Source organism: Mirounga leonina, unplaced genomic scaffold, assembly GCF_011800145.1.
Source record: "Mirounga leonina isolate KUSES-001 unplaced genomic scaffold, KU_Mleo_1.0 Mir_165, whole genome shotgun sequence".
Taxonomy (NCBI): Eukaryota; Metazoa; Chordata; class Mammalia; order Carnivora; family Phocidae; genus Mirounga; species Mirounga leonina.
Window position 1 is genome coordinate 72914707 of NW_023270415.1, and position 18046 is coordinate 72932752.

At 50.2% G+C, this 18046-nt stretch overlaps 1 protein-coding gene across 1 annotated transcript in view; it reads right to left on the minus strand.

Annotated features, from left to right (window-relative positions):
* Positions 1 to 14830, minus strand: part of OC90 (otoconin 90) — a 29618-nt gene extending 14788 nt beyond the window's left edge. Inside the window, exons 1-7 of the mRNA XM_035011110.1 lie at positions 14785 to 14830; positions 9507 to 9572; positions 8123 to 8179; positions 5690 to 5864; positions 2942 to 3054; positions 722 to 850; positions 519 to 560 (exon numbers count right to left, since the gene is read on the minus strand). Coding sequence (XP_034867001.1) covers positions 519 to 560; positions 722 to 850; positions 2942 to 3054; positions 5690 to 5864; positions 8123 to 8179; positions 9507 to 9572; positions 14785 to 14830 — 628 coding nt within the window. The remainder of the gene's footprint in view (positions 1 to 518; positions 561 to 721; positions 851 to 2941; positions 3055 to 5689; positions 5865 to 8122; positions 8180 to 9506; positions 9573 to 14784) is intronic.
* Positions 14831 to 18046: the final 3216 nt, after the last annotated feature.

Consider the following 18046-nt stretch of genomic DNA (forward strand, 5'->3'; position numbering starts at 1 on the left):
CAGTAGACAGATATTAAGAGCCCACCCTGTCTTGAAAGGAGGCACACAGAAAACAGCCTCCCCTTCAAGGAGCCTCCATCTGGGTCCAGGCTGCCCTTTCTGCCGTAGGTTCTGGAAAGTAGAGGAGGGAGGCAGCTGGTCTGCTCCCAGGTGACCTCAATGGCCAGGAGTCACCCAGCCGAGAGAGGCCTTTCTCTGTCATATCACTAGACCTGGTCCCGGTCACACTGCACACCAGGGCCCTGACCATAGAGCAAGAGAGAAAGAATTGGGGTCTACCTCTTAACTGGATTAAATGCTCACCTGTCCACGTAACAAAGAACAGTGTTGGCAGGAGGGCCATTTGCTATTGGATGTGTGAACTGGGTTTATCAGAAGTAATTGTGTCCCCTGGCCAGAGAAAGGCCGAGATCTAGCCAGTGCCGTGGGTCACTCCAGCTGGCCCCGTGGAGGGGGTGCGCCCTCTGTAGTCTGGCCCCCGTGGTCCAAGTAAAAGCAGCTTCCCTGGGAGACCTTACCTCTGGGCAGAAGCGTCGTCAGCTCTTCCGTGCTGGTTGTCTCTGCAAAGAGACACATTGGAAAGCCTGTTTAGAGCAGCGGGTCTGGGGACTGTCAGAAGGTGCTGGACTGGCTTCTGAAGAAACAGCAACTACTGCTCCCATAGCAGCTCCCGCCCCAGATGGTCAGCCCCACCGCTGATGCAGGGCCCGGTTCTTCCCACCTGGAGGCTGAGCCAGACAGAAGGAAGTGTCCAGATGGTTCAGGGAAGAGTTGATCCTGGACTGAGCTAAGCATTCTATGGCAGCCTTGTTGCAGGTACACAGCAGGTGCTCACAAGGGTCCCCGGACTCTGTGCACAGAGCAAGGGCAGAGCAGATTGGAAAATCTCATTTGGAATCCCGAGAGGTAATGCAAGCTCCCAAACTGGCCCCAATCTGCCCGCCGAGGCCCCACTCCTCCGGCAGGCGTCCTCCTGTTATCCACCTTGGCTCCGGGAGCTATAGCAGCATAAGGCCAACCTGGGAGTGGTGCCTGCTCCGTTTCTCACACTCACACCCGACCCGTCGGGCCATCCTATTGGCTCTACTTTTAACCTGTTTAGAGTGTGACCGCATGTCCCCACCTCCACGCCACTACCCTGGGCTTAGCCCCCATCAGCTCGTGCCTGAGTTATCTCAGTGGCCTTCCCCCCCACCCGCTCCTGTCTGCTCTCATGGAGGAGCCAGAACAAGGTGTTCAAGACTCAGGGCAAACCATGTCTTTTTTGGGGTTCAGAACCCTGCGACGACTTCGCAATCTATGGAAAAGCTGCTGTTCCTGTTCTCTTTCCTCCCTCATCACCCCTTTCTGACTGACTGGCCTGTCTCCCAAGCATGCCGGGCACCTTAAGCCTCGGGGTACACGCACCTCCCAGATAGCCGCCAGCTTGCTTCTCCCCCACGCCTCAGTCTTTGCTCTGTGGGCATCTCCTCGGGGAGGCTTCCCTGCCCAGCCCTCCCTATGCCTTTCCCCTGCTTTATTTCCCTCCATGGCTCTTGTCACTGTTTAACGTACTCTAGCACTTTGATATTTTCAGTGTCTGGCAGCCAGGAGGAGATTTCAAAAGGTCAGGATATCCCCAATATCTAGATGATTGTCTTGCACTTGGTGTAGGTGTTCAGTATGCATCTGCTGGATGGATGGATGGATGGATGGATGGATGGATGGATGGATGGATGGATGAATGGTGCTTTCCCTGTCCACCGTGTAGTGATTTATGCCCATGCACCTCCTCACCTCTTTCCCGATGCACCATACTTCAGCCAGTCCTCTCTACCTGGTCTTTGGGGTCAGTTGAATCTGGGCTCAAACCCTGACTCTACCACTTAGCAGCTTTTGTGACTTTGGGCAAGTTATTTAATTTCTCTGAGCTTTCCTGTCCTTATCTGAAAACTGGGAATAGTGACCCCATCTCATAAGATTGTTGGGACAGTTATATCTGCTGGGTATAAAGCCTATGGCACATAGTAGGTACTCCTAAAGGGCGGCTCTCATAGAGCACCCCCAAGGTGCCATGCACCTCTTCTCTCTGTGCCTTTGTCTCTTCTAATTCTTCTGCCAGCATTGCCCAGAGACACGAGATAAAATCCCTGATGAGTAAGGTGGAGAGCTGAGATTTGCATCAACACATGTCTGATTCTTACAAACAGCAGCAACCACAAACCTAATTCATCCATCCCTGCCTCTCTTCTACTTCCAACCCTGACTTCTTCACATAGGCCAGTCCCTGTGTTAGCCGTTCTACATTTAGCACTGTTTCCATTTAACAAGTGTAACACTGTTTTACACTTAAGCATTGTTTAGTTTTTATGACAAATCTCTGAAGCAGGTTTTCTCCTCCCCATGTAGAGGCTGCCACTTGTTGAGTAACTGCTCCCGTATCACACAATGTATCAGTAGAAAACCATCTGTCTCCCCAGGCTCCCAGGGTTGCTACAGTATAAAACTGTAAATCAAATAACCTGCCCATCAATTATTCTTTCATTTCAAAAAGCATTTATTGGGCGCCTGGGTGGCTCAGATGGTTAAGCGTCTGCCTTCGGCTCGGGTCATGATCTCAGGGTCCTGGGATCGAGCCCTGCATCGGGTTCCCTGCTCAGTGCAGAGCCTGCTTCTCCCTCTCCCTCTGCCACTCCCTCTGCTTGTGCTCTTCTGTCTGTCAAATAAATAAATAAAATCTTAAAAAAAAAAAAAAAAGCATTTATTGTGCATGTACTCCTTGCAAGGTACAGATGCCAGAGATCTAGCCCTCAGGGGGCTTGGAGTATAGATGATGATGTCCTCAATGGTGGTGATGATGGGGGGGGAGGCCCTTGGAACCCTGGGTCTGGTCCAGGCCTGGGATTCTTGAACTGCCTGTCATTTCTCAGCCCAGCCCCCGGGGACACCTGGAGATGCTCACCACATGTGATCCTCTTGCTGACGCAGTTGACATCTGTGCTGAGCTTGGCAGGGTCTTGGAGACAGTCCATCTCAGCGGCCTCTTCAAAGCACCTGCGGTGCTGGAAGCAGCAGCTGGGGCAGGTAGGGGAGGTCAAGGTGAGAGCGTGGGGGAGGGTGAAGAGAGGGGAGTCTGTGAGTATTGTGTCTCTGGATGATTCCTGGCAGTGACCTGTTTCAAATAGTGCTCTCGTGCACACACACACACACACACACTATTTGAGTTATGTTACCTACACAGCAGGTGCTATTATCATTATGAGCATTTACACCCATGGGGACTGAGACGCATAGTGCTCAATAACTCGCCAAGGTCAAAGTTGATCACAGAGCGAGGCTGATGCTAAAATGGGAGTCAGGAGGCTCTTGCAGTGCACACAGAGGTCAGTGGAGACCAGTGTAAAAGAGAAAAAATATACAGACAGGTGATGGCCTTGGACAAGCTACTAACGTTCTCAAATTACCTAACTCAAGAATTTTTGGAGATTCAAGAAAACATCTCTATAGATCCTGCCCTGAGGTAGGCACTCAATAAATGACAGCAATTATTCTTTGAATCTGGTGTGCAGGTTCAAGGTGGAAATGGCCAGCCCTCCAGGTGTTTGGAAATCCACACCCCCAACAACTGAACTGTGTACCGTCATAGAAATTGGGTGTGACTCATTATCCTGCCAGTTTGGGGCCATCAGCAGTTTCATCATTCAGACAGTGAATTACTGCTTCATTTCTTTGACTTCCAGGTTGACAAGGTATTCTAATAATTAGAGGAAGTGGTAAGGGAGGACCCGAAAGGTAACAAATTCCCAGAAACCATCCTGACGCTCTGCTGCATTCAGGATCCCACTCTCTCTTCCTGAACGTCAACGAGCTGAGTGCCGGGAGGCAGTTTGCTCATGGTCCCAAAGATGGGAAATACCCTTCTTATCCAGAGGCAACTTACACCTTCCCTTGGAGATGTGGAAAGGGGAGAGATCTATCGCTTGACTCCAAAGCCATTATCCCTGATCAATCAAGGATATCTCCCTTTTTACGGGCGCCTGGGTGGCTCAGTCGGTTAAGCGACTGCCTTCGGCTCAGGTCATGATCCTGGAGTCCTGGGATCGAGTCCCACATCGGGCTCCCTGCTCAGCGGGGAGTCTGCCTCTCTCTCTGACCCTCCCCCCTCTCATGCTCTCTCTCTCAAATAAATAAATAAAATCTTAAAAAAAAAAAAAAGGATATCTCCCTTTTTATTTAATTAACTAATTAACTTGAAAAGCAATTGGGGGTTGACTGCCTGGTGTGAGTTAATTTACCCCGTGCTGTGGTCCATGCTGAGGGTGCCAAGAAATAACACGGTGCAGGCCCCCCTTAGAGGACACTGGGTGGAGCAGGAGGCCGTGGGCACGCGCTGTCCCCTGTGGCTGGTGTTTGAGGAGCATGGAGGTTACCCTGGCGCCTTGTGGGCAAGGCGTCCGAAGAGGGCGTCCTCGTGGAGAAATGCCAGGGCAGACAATGGGCTGTCCTTCCCAGGATTATGAGAGCGCACACTCCATCACACCGGCTTCGGGCACAAGTACCACGCCAGGGAGGTAGGGCCATGGATCCCGGAGTATGGGGAGACACGTGGGCTCCGTTTCCTGCTTTCCTCCCGCTGGTGCTGTCGCTGTCGCTGTGGCTGCAGTTACTGAGATTACTAGTATTGCTAGTACTGTTACTACCCCTGGCATCACCCCACCATTCCCGTTACCGTTGCAACCAATCACTAATACTCTCAGTAAGTAAACTCAATGAGCCAGGGAGAGCCCCAGTCACCGTACTCTGTACTTGGTCATTTAATCCTAAATAATAATCCTATAAAGAAGGTATTATTACTTCCTCCATTTTACAGAGGAAGAAACTGGAACACAAAGAAATGACGTACCTCGCCCAGGGGTCACGCCATCCGTAAGGAGCAGAGAGCCGGAATTACAGGGTCACGGGTTGCACGCCTTGACACACAGAGTCTACCCAATTTTCCCAACTGCCCCTCCCAGTGTCAGTATCTGTTTATCAGATCCTTGCTGACACTCGATGCTTCTCAGATTTTAGATTTTATTGCCAGTCTGATGTGTAAAAGCGGATATCTTGTGTTAATTTCCCTCCCTGTGTGCAGGGAGGGCACGTATCTTTACCGACTCCTCATACCTTCTCTGTATTCCCCGCTAGCTGTTCAGCTCTTTGAGGCAGGGATAATATTCTGCTTATATTAAGCACAGTGTTCAAATGTTATTGGAGCACGTTTGTGGAAAATTAAACAGAAACCTTCATAGTTGCTTTACCCCTGGTGGCCAGGACTGTCTGAATAAAGAATAATTTTCTTATGTTTTAAGAGTCACCCGGGAGCTTGTTTGAAATTCAGACTTCGGGGTCTAGCTAAAGGTGGTCTGAGTCAGTAGGTCTGGGGTGGGTCCCTGGAATCTACATTTTAGCAAGCATCCAGGTAGTTCTGATACCTGAAGACCCAACTTGGAGAAACACTACACGGAAATTCTGCATATCAGACACATACGGGATCTTGACAACTCCCCAGGATGTGAGACAATCACAGAATACGTGACAGTTTAAAGGCGAGGCAGCCAGTCACCCCACAGGTAAGGAGAATCAAGACAAGACAAGAAAGCTCTCCACATCTGTGCTCTGCCCAGGTACCAGCCAGGCCTCTGACAGCTCACCTGTGGGTGTGGCTCACCTGTCAGACTCGTCCACAGGCGGCCCCTCCATCTCAAACCTGCAGGCACAGCCGTAGTCCTCGAAGTCCCGGGGGCAGAGACTGGCCACACACTTCATACCACTCACGAACTGGAGGAGCGCAGGGAAGCTAGTGAAGACAGCCTGCAGCCAGGTGAAGCGGGAGCCCAGGCAGTCTGCGGGGAGAGGACAGCGGGGAGGGGACTGGGAACCAGGGTCAAGGAAGGAGCCCCTGTGCCTGGGACTTCCCACACCTCAGCAACCAATAAGCCCCTACTGTATACTCACAACTGTTCTGAACAATTGAAGGGAGGTGGGTTTATAAGCCATGGCCCCTGTTGGTTGTCCCCCTAACAAACAGTCATTTAATCCTTCTCCCTTACCAACAAAGCTGAAAGGGACTCAGGGGAGGTGAGCCTCCTCCCTAAGTCCCTGTGGACGTTTGACACTTGCTCATTCTCAGCTGGTCATGCTAATCCCAGGTTCCATGACAGTGAGTGGCCTGGGACTGAGCACGTGATCCAGATCTGGCCAGAAACACTTAAGGGGAAGTCTGTTAGAGGTTTTTGGGAATTATTTCTTTCATAATAAAGAATGCAGGCATGTAGGGACGCCTGGGTGTCTCAGTTGTTAAGCGTCTGCCTTCGGCTCAGGTCATGATCCCAGGGTCCTGGTATCGAGCCCCGCATCAGGCTCCCTGCTCCGCGGGAAGTCTGCTTCTCCCTCTCCCACTCCCCCTGCTTGTGTTCCCTCTCTCGCTGCCTCTCTCTACCAAATAAATAAATAAAATCTTAAAAAAAAAAAAAAAAAAGAGAATGCAGGCATGTAAAGAGATCCTTTTGATCTACACTTTTCTCCTTCCTTAAATATGGGTAAGAATATGCTGGCCAGGACTACAGCAACCACTTGGCCACCATGAGGCCTGAAGTCTAAAGTTGAAGAGCCAGTAAGCTTAGTTATAGCAGCGGGGAGAGAATGAAGCTGCTGGGTCGCTGATACCTGTGCTAAGCTCTTGCACCAATCCTGGTGCTTTCAGCTTTGGTGAGATAATTAAATGTCTTTGTTATTTAAGTCACTATGAGTCTGCTGAATGGATCCCAAATGATACAGTCCCAGCACTGGGGAACTGTAATCCAGTGCAGGAAGAGAAGGGATATAGACACTAATAATTTGGGGCGCCTACTATGTGCCAGAAATTGTGCTAGATGCTTAAAATAGAATAATGGTTAAGCTTGCTAGTGAGTCACACTTTAGAAAGCATTCACTTGGTCCATCACCGCATAAACTTCATGTTAATCCTGCAGGGCAGACGCTATTCTGTCACTTCTATTTCACAGATAAAGGAACTGAAGGTCAGAGATCTGCCTGAGGTATCAACCAGTGGTAATGATTTGCCCTAAACAAGAATGCTCCTGTAAACAAAATTGGCAAGAGAACGATTTCCAGTTTTTGTTTTGTTTTGTTTTTGATTTTTACTTTAAGCTGCATGCTCACCCTCCCCTTTCTCCACCCGTCTGATCAGAGGACTGTTAAATGCTAACAGGGTGACCCCACAGCCCTGATTCTAATGCACAGGGTCACCCACAGGGAAGCTTGGGGAGGTCAAAGAGTGGTCTGCGAGGACTAGTTTCACCCAGACTATTCTAGTTTTTCCTACCCCATTCAAACTTCCTTTCCCGTGTTTTGTTTCCACATAGCCTAATCAGAAAAATGAAGAAATAATTCTGTACTGAAGGAAAAAGACACTCTAAGGCTTGTGTGTGTTTATATAAATATTCATTTTCACTCAAAAACATATGGGGCACCCACACTTAGTCACCTACATATTTTCAGTGCCGTCCTCTGGCAAGCATGGTCTAATCCAAGAGCAGTTCAGCGCTCCTTGCTTCTGTCAATCCTGTGATAGCCTTATTTGGGGGCTACTTCTAGAAAACAATGATGGGAACCATCATGGTGCCTGGCAATCGCTGGTCACAAGATAGATACCTAATTGAGAAATGGAATACTTGACAATCTTTGGGATTCTTAGGCTTTATGTATGTATATTTTATCATGTATATTTAGTAGTTGGGGAGAGAAAATCCAACAACTTTGGTGGAGGGCACTCAGCTCTGGACACAGAAGAGAGCTCCCTCCTTCTTGGCATGTCACATAACTCCCCTCAGTTCCTCCCCTGTGCAACAGGGGTACCTTTCCCTTCCTGGCCAGGTTGTGGTGTGGTCAGGACTAAGGAAGTAAGGACTATGAAGGCGCCTGGCAGCTTGGTGACTCATCTTGCAGTAAAAGACATCACTACTCTCTGGATCACACAGCTCAGAGCTTGCTGGGGTGGTGGGAGCAGGGGAGCCCCAGGCCCAGTAGTTTGCTTAGAGTTCCCACACTCACCCCATGCCCTGACACCTGGTGGATAGAAGCACCTTGGCATTTAACTTACCAAAAATGTCGGCGACACTTTCGACATTTTTAAACACCCCAGGGAAGGATGTGATATCTAAGTGGAAGGTAGAGAAAACAAATCAGAGAGCTCTGGTTTCTCCCCTTCCCCTGCCCTGCCTCCTCGCCCTGCCCCACCCCTGTAAAGAGTAAGCAAAACCCTTTCTCTTTCTCTAAGGATAGATTTGACCTTGGACTAACTTTCTAGTAACACGGGTTACCATGGAGACCCAAGAAGATGAGACGGGAACTGTGTTACCAGGCAACATTGCTCGGTGGTACAAAAGACCCTGGATGATAAGGTGTATCTGGACTTGGCAAGGACCATGGGTGAACTATAAATCCCTGGTGGGAAGTCATTGTCTGGGGGCTCCCTCAGTGTGATAACTCTTGCAACTGAAGCATGTTTTTTCTGGGCATCCCAGAAATTATACCTATGGAACTGTTACTAGAGATACTAGTTCTAATGCAGACTGAAGCTTCTAGGCCAGGGCAGGTCCTGTGGCTGCTTCATGTGAGTCCCATTCCCTTGTACCTGAGCTGCTCCCTGGGGGCTCCAGGGAGATGTGGGGATCACCCCCGGGGCTACTCTCCTTGAAAAGGAATGACTGGCATGGCCTGATGGCGCACAGGGCTTCCTGGCCTTGATCCTTCCAAGTGCCAAGTGTGGCCTGTGAGTCTTAACATCTACTAGAGGTTCTCTTTGGCCTGGGCATTGCCCTTCCCATGGGGGTGATGGCATTTTGAGAGAGGTCAGATGGTCATCTGGGTCTGGGTGGGACTGATCACTTTGTTTGCATGGGCTCATGCACAAAGAACTTGGTGACTCAGCTCACCTCTCTGCAAGGTGGGAAATGAATCTTAAATTCTGGGCCAACGTGACCAGATGGTTCACTATGCATCATGGTCTTCAGCAGTACCCAGCTAGGAACCCACCTGAGAAATCTTCACAATCTATCACCAGGAAAACCTCCCCTTCCCAAAGGAACAATTATGGGTCCTCTTTTCTTATCGGTAGAGCTCTGGAATACCTTTTCTTTCTCTTTTTGTCTTACCTTCTAGAAGGATCAGAGCTCAATTTGAAGCTAAAATATTGTGACCATATAACCCTCACAATCAGCCCATTTATTTCCATTCCCTGTTCCCTTTTCAGCTAACCTTCATTTGATGGAAGTTATAATATTTTGTCTCCAAGGAGAGAGCAGAGGTGGGTCAGACAGAGGGGAGACTGCGGAGGGGGAGGCTTTTGAGTCTTATTTGAATCGCTTTGCCTACAAGAGCCCCAGCAGTGAGTGGTATATTCAGAAGGGGTCATTCTCCCTGCCAATATCCTAGACAACTTTCTACCTGGTGAGGTCGTCTAAGAAAAGTTCAAAAATCCTTACTGATATTTTTTGAGAGTCCCGGAGGCAGCTCCTGTGGAAGGTGTGGGGTGTCCAGAGGATGGCCCCCTATAATCAAGGAGGAGAGAAGGGTTAGTAGGAGCACTTCCACTTGCTGGGAGGGGCAGCCAGGAGGGAAGGGGATGCAGGTAAATTCAATTCTATGTATTTTTTTCTAGAACCTGCTGTGTGCTGGGTCTCTGATGAAAATAAGGTGGTCCCAGTGTTTCAGATGGGTTGGCCTTAAGAGTAGCCTTCTGGTGGAAGATAGAGAGATTTGGGAACTCATCTTGAACCTGTTGTTGCATAGGAAGCAAACCATTTTAATTTAGATTGCATGTTTGGAGTGCCTTAAGATGAAAGATAGGCGGAAATAAGTGTGGACAAGGAGAGGCCCTCCCAACCCCCAGAGAGCTTATCATCAAGGACATGGCTTTCCCACACTATCAGCACACAAAATGATCAACAGCTGTTAGGGATCCATGCATGCTGAGACTCAGCCCCCTACCCTTCATTTATCCACAGTGGAGACATGGTGAGAGGATGCAAGTTTTGAATTGTGTGAAATATTTGGGCAGGGAGCCAGTGGGACTTGGCCCTTTCCCATACTTGGTCACTAGGCTGGGCTATGTCCCCAGGGGCCTTGAGCGCTCAGTATGAAGCAGGGGATCTGCAGGGAATCGAGAGGGGCTGGAGCAATGCTGTGGTATCAGATGAACTTGAGCCTGCAAGATCTGACCGCATGGGGGCGCCTGCGTGGCTCAGTGGGTTAAGCGTCTGCCTTCTGCTCAGTTCTTGGTCCTAGGGTCCTGGGATCGAACCCCTTGTAGGGCTCTCTGCTCAATGGGGAGTCTGCTTCTCCCTCTCCCTTTGCCCCTCCCCCCTGCTCATGCTCTCTCTCTTTCTCTCTCTCTCAAATAAATAAATAAAATCTTAAAAAAAGATCTGACATCATGGATCAAAGAAGTGTGTCAAGAGTGGATTAAGTAGCGCTGAGAGGTGTGCTGAGGACACGAAAATGTTACCCCAGCCATTCATCATTATTATGACTATTACTACCAACTTCTTCCACTCACTGCCCCCTGTCCCCTCCACACTAACAAATGGTTTGCATTGCTTGGACCTCACCTCTTCATCCACCTCATCAACACCATGGACTTATCTCAGGGGCACAGACGTCTTTAGCAGGTGCTGTCTGCAGGAGAGCAGTCTCCAATCTACAAACCCTGTGGGCTCGCCCTGGGTCCAGGCAGCCCCCAGACCCTCTGCTGTCGGGCCCTCCAGGGATGGGTTGGGGGGAGGCAGCCGCCCTCCTATGCACCGTACCCTAGCCCGTCCACATGACGAAGTCCGCCCAGCACCAGCCTCCCTCCCAGCTGGATGTGCTCTGTGGCTGTGGGCAGGAGCAACCTCTCTGGTCCTCTGGATTTCTCACCATTAAACACAGAGGGATGGTCCCACTGAGGGACATTCCCACTGGCCCAAGAGCCATGGGCTGCGCAGGGAAGTGCCCTGCAGATGTTCAGAAGGTGGGGAGACCCAGGACTTCCTTCAGCTCCAGGTGAGCCCTATCATAGAGCCCACGTAATTGCTCTATTGCATTCCATATTTGGTGTAATTGCCTCAGAAACGATTTAATTAGCATACCAGCCAACAGCTAAGAATATCTGCTGCCTACTCAGGCAGCAACTGTGAAATAGCCCCTGGTCCTCGATAATTACTTCTCTGGTATCTCCTTGGCGTCCTGGCAGGTGGAGGTGGTCTGCTCACTGAGAAACAGCTAAGAAGGATGCATGCCCCCTAATCCCACCCCTACGTACTCTCAGGGTGTTGACACCCACACATTTCATTAGCAACGAAAGAAGCACCCTGGATTTGAAATTACTGATCCCAGAGGACTGAGTTGGCTCGCTCACAAAATCCAGAGGGGAGGCAGGTCCTTGGGGATGGGAGAGTTCTGGTTCCATGGGAGTGCTGCTCTAGGGGAAGGAAGCTAGCATTCGTCCCGTTCCAGGCTCAGTTTTGCAGGCATCCCCTCAAATCCAGTGCTTTGCCCAGTGCTGTGGGGCACGTTTTGCCATTGCCACTTTATCAACAGTGAAGTCGGGGACCATGGAGGAAGCTCTAGCTTCTTCTGCCCTGGAACCTAAGGCTTCCCTCCATCTGCCCCTGCCTAGCTCTGCCAAACCATCTCCCTCTTTGAATCCCATGCTTCTGGGATGCTTATCATTTTCCAGACACCAAACTACTTCTTGCCATCCTGGCTTGGCTTGTGCCGTGCCCTGAGCCATGACCTGCTCCCTTTTGCGTTACTGACTTATGTTTTTGGATTCCATGCAAAGTTCGAGAAGTCCTACCAAAACCCCAACATGGGCTGGCATAGGGCTACCTTCCCTGGCTCCCGTAATGTGGGGACATCCTTCTCTCACTGCACTTATGACCCTATGTTGCAATTATCTGTTTATGTGACCGTTTCCCCCACTAAATTAGGAACGTACTGAGGGTCAGAACGCTGACACATTAAAGCACACGTTCAGTAGATAGCTCTTTAATGAACAAATGTGCACATAGTGGTTGAACTACGCCATCAAATGGCCAATTTCTCAGCCAGTGAGTGATGGCCCACTAGAATCATAGCGTCCTAGCCTTGTAAAGTTTAAGCAAAATTAGATGTCATCTCGAGAGAGTGGAAAGATGCAGTCTATTGGTGGTTACGAGTGGTGTTTCATATTATGAAGTATTCTACCCAGAAGATCAACCAGGGATGTACAAAACCCACCTTTGTCCGGCCCCTGTTCCCAGAGGTTCTGGAAGATGGACATGCAGAGAACGGGGAGTGAGAACCAGTTTCGCTGTGTGATGTGGGCCGGTGGAGAGCTCTCCAATGAAGGGAGCATGTGGTGTAGGTGGAAGGTCCAAGGAGATCTCCCTCTCCTGACAGACCTGACCACCATCCCACCGGCAAATGTCTGCCCTTTGAAGTCATGAGCCAACTCTCAGTGAAGAGAGGAGGGAGGGCAGCCCCTGCCCTGGGTGTGCTAGGGAGGCGAACAAAGAGGCTGCTCCCACTCCTGCCACAGGGACAGAGAAACATCCCAGAGGGAGGCCTGGTAGGGCACAGAGACCCTCCGCATTGTCAACACGCCCAACCTTGCCTTGAAATCTGAGTCAGTAGTGGGGGGCACAGCTGCGAGAAGGTGCCTGGCAGAGCTCCAGCTCTGCAAGCGGGGTGCTCTGAAGGCCCAGGCAGGGTTTGCACTGGCTCAGTGGGTGTAACACCATGGACCACCCAGGTCCTGGGGTACATGGGACTCTTCTGATGGACTCCTCCCTGGTGGCCTTGCCAAGGGCTCCTCAGATCCAGCAGTGATCATGGATGCCCCACCTTCACTGGTGCAGCATCTGATCTCTCCCCCTTCCTGGTTGCTGTCTCATTGCCTCCCTGTAGTGCCTGGACCAAGATGTGGTGTGTTTGTTGGGTGGGCAGTGTTATCTCTGTGGGAGTCACCCACTTAGCCCTGCAAAGTTGGGGCTGCAGGTATGGCACATTTAAATCCTCACGGACATGCATATGCTTGCACCTAAACTTTCTATGGCTATAATTTTTGGACTCTCGCTGTTTGTGTCTGAGAATAAAACCTCCCAGGACAGATGCCTAAATGCTTGTGACAGTTTATAATAACAGGAGACCATTGCCTCAGCCTTATAGAGAAATAAAACATTTAAAGAGATGTGTAAAAGGTGTCTGGGGGTTGTTGAAGGGGTAATTTCGATCACAGGGAAATTTATTGTTTTGGAAAAGGAAAAGGTCAGTTAGAGAAGAGAGTAAGTTTGAAAAATTAGAAGAATGGGCTTTGGGGGGTGAGATCTCATTTTATTTTAAAGATTTTATTTATTTGAGAGAGAGAGACAGAGAGAGAACGAACAGAGAGGAGAGGGAGAAGCAGGCTCCCCGCTGAGCAGGGAGCCAGGCACGGGGCTCGATCCCAGGACCCTGGGATCGTGACCTGAGACGAAAGCAGACACTTCATCGACTGAGCCACCCAGGTGCCCAAGATCTCATTTTAAAGAATAGGGAAGAAATTGAAAAGCTGTAGACTATTTCACAGTTTCATCATCAAAGACGAGACAAGTCAAGACCACAGTTGGAATTTGATCGAGACGGTTGAGGTCTTGGTAAAGGCGGAGCCCCGGCAACCAGCCCAGTGACGCTATCCCTGGGAAGCCACGTCACAGCAAAATGGTTTAGATGAGGAAAAAAATCATCCATGAAGGAACTCAATAATCAAGAGAAAACCAGCACCTCCTGCAAGTGGGTGTCCACCTGTCCTGCAGGGAAGGTCTGGGACGGTGTTTGGGAGCACTGGGGCCTGAAGAAAAGGCTTGGCGTCTCTGTGAAGTGCTGTCATTTCTGCTCACAGGCTTCTGGGGAACATGTAAACCTCGGCAAATCCACTAACTCAGGTCAGAGTCACGATAAATTGTCAACAATATTGGTGGATTCACTGTGGCTCACCCTCACTATTGTGCTTAGAAAGGAACCGTAGAAGGAGGCTCAGCGTGTTGGTGCTGTGTGGACCCGAACAGGAGGAGGAAAGGAGAAAATGTCTGGATAAGTGGGTGATACCAGTCACGATGGAGCCTAAGCAGCTGTAGGAAGGAAAGAAGTGAGTTGGGCTGTTTGACAGTTGCACCAATGTGCAAACAAGAAAGAAATTAGGAAGGAGCCAGAAGTCTCAGATTTGTAGCCAAGACTCCATGCAAACTCAAAATGACGACCCTGCCTGCCAAGGAGCTCGCTCAGGTGTCTTCAGGCTTCGGTGGGGTGGAGACCCTACAGTGTGGGGTAGAAGTGTTTGCCTCTCCGCCAGACACACCGGCACAGGGGAAAGGGAGCTGCTGCATGTCAAGAAGGCTGACACACTCACTCCGAGGAAACCAGCGAAACACGGGACAGAGGTCCATGGGCAAAGGGAAGAGGGGATGCGCTATCAGGGGGAGGGATGGTTGCCAACAGGCCACCCAGTGGTGCTTTTAGTGCCTTTGGCTCTGCCTGGACGTCCACCTCATCGCCCATCCCATGCTTCATGCCCTGGATAGGGTGCTTAAAATATCAGCTGAACTAAACCCATAGCTTATCGTTACTGTTTGATTTCCATCACTCCTAGGCAAGGGGATAAAAGTAGTAACAAGCAAATCAGATGACATTTGACAGTCCTCCCCAGTGTTCATATTAATTATGGACCAAGCCAGAAATGCAGTGTAAAATATCATTACTCACCACCATGCGGGGCCATCAGCATACTTAGGAGGAGAAGCAGGATCATAGCGGGAGGGCAAAGGCTGCGGGGCCGAGGCATCAACTGGAAGAGCCTCCTGGGAGAGAAGTCAGCGGAATATGATGAGGATGTTTTCAGAGATCCCGGGAAATAAGAACCACCAGAGCTCTTCATCCCAGGGTGGAGTGCAGAAACAGGAAGAAGCCCTGAAAGGGTTTCTGTCCCAGCTTTGCCACTGACCAGCATTAACTAACGACATTCAGGAGATCACGTTCTCTCTCCGAGATTCATCTGCAAAGTGGAAACTTAACCAGGTGCCCCTTGAGGACACAGATCTGGTTATTCATTTTCCCACGGTCATTTATTGTGTTTCGGGCACATTGCAAGGATGTGGGAATGCACAGTGAGGGAAAAGCACTCCTTATCTGTGACTAGTTCACAGACTAATGAACTAGGAGGCAGTTGAATGAGTGCAATAGTTTGACTTTTGTAGACCGAACTGTAAAAAACCCATACATTGGGCTACAGCAGCCTTCCGAATACACCTTTAGCAGTCTCACTTTGGAACTATCCTACCATCACTTGACCCAGGAATAAATCTGGCGACCGCATGGTGGCGCTGCCTGCTAGCAAACTCCATCATCCTTCCCTTCCTGTAGCTTCAGAGCAATTTGAATACTTCGTTGCAGTCCAGGCGTTCAAGAGATAATGGCTTTCGGGACTGGGGGGCAGGGCAAGGGGGCAGGGTCCAAGGACCTACCGCCTTTCAATCGTCACTGCCCTGCATTCTGAGCCGCTCAGCAAATATTTAACTTCGGTAGGCACTTAGTGCACTCAAGCAGGTCAACCATGTATTTAATAAAGAAGGAAAAACATTAAAGACCAGAGGGATTTTAGAATAAAATTTTAGCTCCCTGGGAATATAACTCCATAAAGACTGTCAGATGGATGGTTGACTTGTGCATATTCTGCTGTAAAGCAGGTTTTGAGAACCAAGTGTGAATGATAATACAGTGTGATCCTGCTACCCTAGGGGGCACACAGGGCTGCTGGATACGGTTGTGTATGTTGTGCACTGTGCAAAGGTGTGGCACTGAGGGGCACGTAAGGGCTGAAATGTAACCAGTGCTCCACTCCCAAGCTTGTTCTCTGCAGGGCTACATCAGCCTGGAAGAAGGAACACTTTCTGTAGTTTGTTCTCCCAGAGGCAAATGCTGCCCCATGTTCTGGCAAATGTCCCAGGGTCATGGTGGGCCACTCTGACTTGTGGGCAGGGGTTGATATTGGGGAAAGTGTCCCAGAGGAGAAGACATTTGTAGGTTGTAGGATCACTACCCTGTGAACCTTCCCCAGGGCCTAGCCCAGCCTCTGGTGGCCATAAAGTAAACGTTTGTTGAATGGGTGCGGAGGGCAGAACGTGAGTTCTCGGAGATTCTCACTTGGCTCAATCATCTTCTCATACTCTGGCTATTATCTGATGGGCATGATGCTCTGCTTTAACCTTTGGTAGCCACATCAATTCCTACAGCAGGTTCATGTTAAAGGTTAGACGGGCTCTCTGATTGTTCTGCAGAGATTTGGATCCGAATGACCCTTGATCAAGGCCATGAAACCAGACTGAAAATGCCGGGTGAGCCCTGGGACGTCTCCAGATGGAGAGGGGCTGCCCTGGCAACTCCATGGGTGAACGGCTGAAGGCATTCCAGCGGGTCACACCCACTGAGGTCATGCCCATGTCACCACCTGGCACTCACTAAGTCCTATTTGCTATTGTCGCCAGCATGCCATGAGAGAACGCTAGGATGCCGGAGCTCTGAGAAAGCGCTGGAACCATCTTGTTCAAACTCATTTTACAAATGAGTTCACTGAGCCTTAGAGACTGGCGATTTATGGTCCGAGTGTCCCACTTCCCAAATGTCCAGAGCTCATTATAACAGTACTGCTTCCGAGGCTGTTGTAAGGACTGAATGAGCTCCTCCACCCAGGGCACTGACCACACTGCGTGATGGAGAGAAGCGGCTTGGAAACATTCCCAATTACAGCCACTGAGTCTAGCATGCAGTAAAGGCTCCAGAAAGGCCAGCCGTTACAATAAAGGCCCCCATTCCCTGATTGAGCGGAAGCCTCTGTCTGGTGAAATGAAGGAGGGTGCTCAGTTTCATGCAGTGGATGCTGTTCTTTTGCTCCTGGACACTCATTTCAGGGAGGCAGTCCCCCGGGCTGTCCTGACGCATCCAGAAGACGCTAGGGTGACGCTTGTCAGAATTGCAAATATGTTGATTGGATTTTCAAGCATGTATTTCTTAGAAGGCAAATGAGCAAAAGTGACCCTGTTACAGACAAAGTCGTGACTCAGCTCTGATGTATTTGTTTAAAGTAGGTTACAGGGAGGGAGGATGGGGGTCATTGTTGAATGGGGACAGAGCTTCAGTTGGGAAGACGAGAGGTTTTGGAGATGGATGGTGGTGGTGGTACCACAACATGAATATACTTAACGCTATGGAACTGCCCACTTAAAAATAGTTCAAAGGGTAAATTTTATGGTATGTATATTTTACCACACTTAAAAGCAATGTAATTTATACACTCTAGGACTTTCTGCCTTTAAACCCTGCCTTGCATTTACAGGGTCATTCTTTATGTCGGGTGCACCACTAAGCACGCATCTTAGACTGCCTCGTCAGGACTCTCACTGGCACACCTCTCGCTTTCCGTGCGGGGAACTGAGGCTCAGAGAGGTCCAGGAGGGCCAGGGCAGCCCCGGGCGCAGAGCTCAGACTGAGCCGGCCGGTCCGATGTAGGTCTTCGGGCCACGTATGGTACCCGCCCGAAATGGCCATCCTGAGCATTAAACCCCCAACAAGCAGCCTAGCCATCATTCACTGTTCAACTCTCATGATTTTTGGTAACGTTTGCTAGGGAGGCCCCTCCAAGTGGCCAGCCCCTGGCTGGGGTGTGGTGGGACGCGGCAGTTGACAATCCCCAGCTGAGCGCCACGAGAGGGAGGTGTGTATGCCAGCCGGAAATGGTGGTACAAGCCCAGCGGGGCAGGCACACTAGGGTCTCCAGGTGGGAGGGCACCGGCCGCTGCTGAAATCCAGCAGCTGTCTGTGGACCACGCCAGGTGCCCTTGGCTGTCGGGCTGTGTCCACCTGCAGGAAGGACCACCTCCTCTTAACTGACCCAAGGAGGCCTCCGGGGCTAACAGTAAGCCTGACTGTCCTTGAGGAAATGAGGGCCCCCGCACCTTGCCTTGGTCTGCAG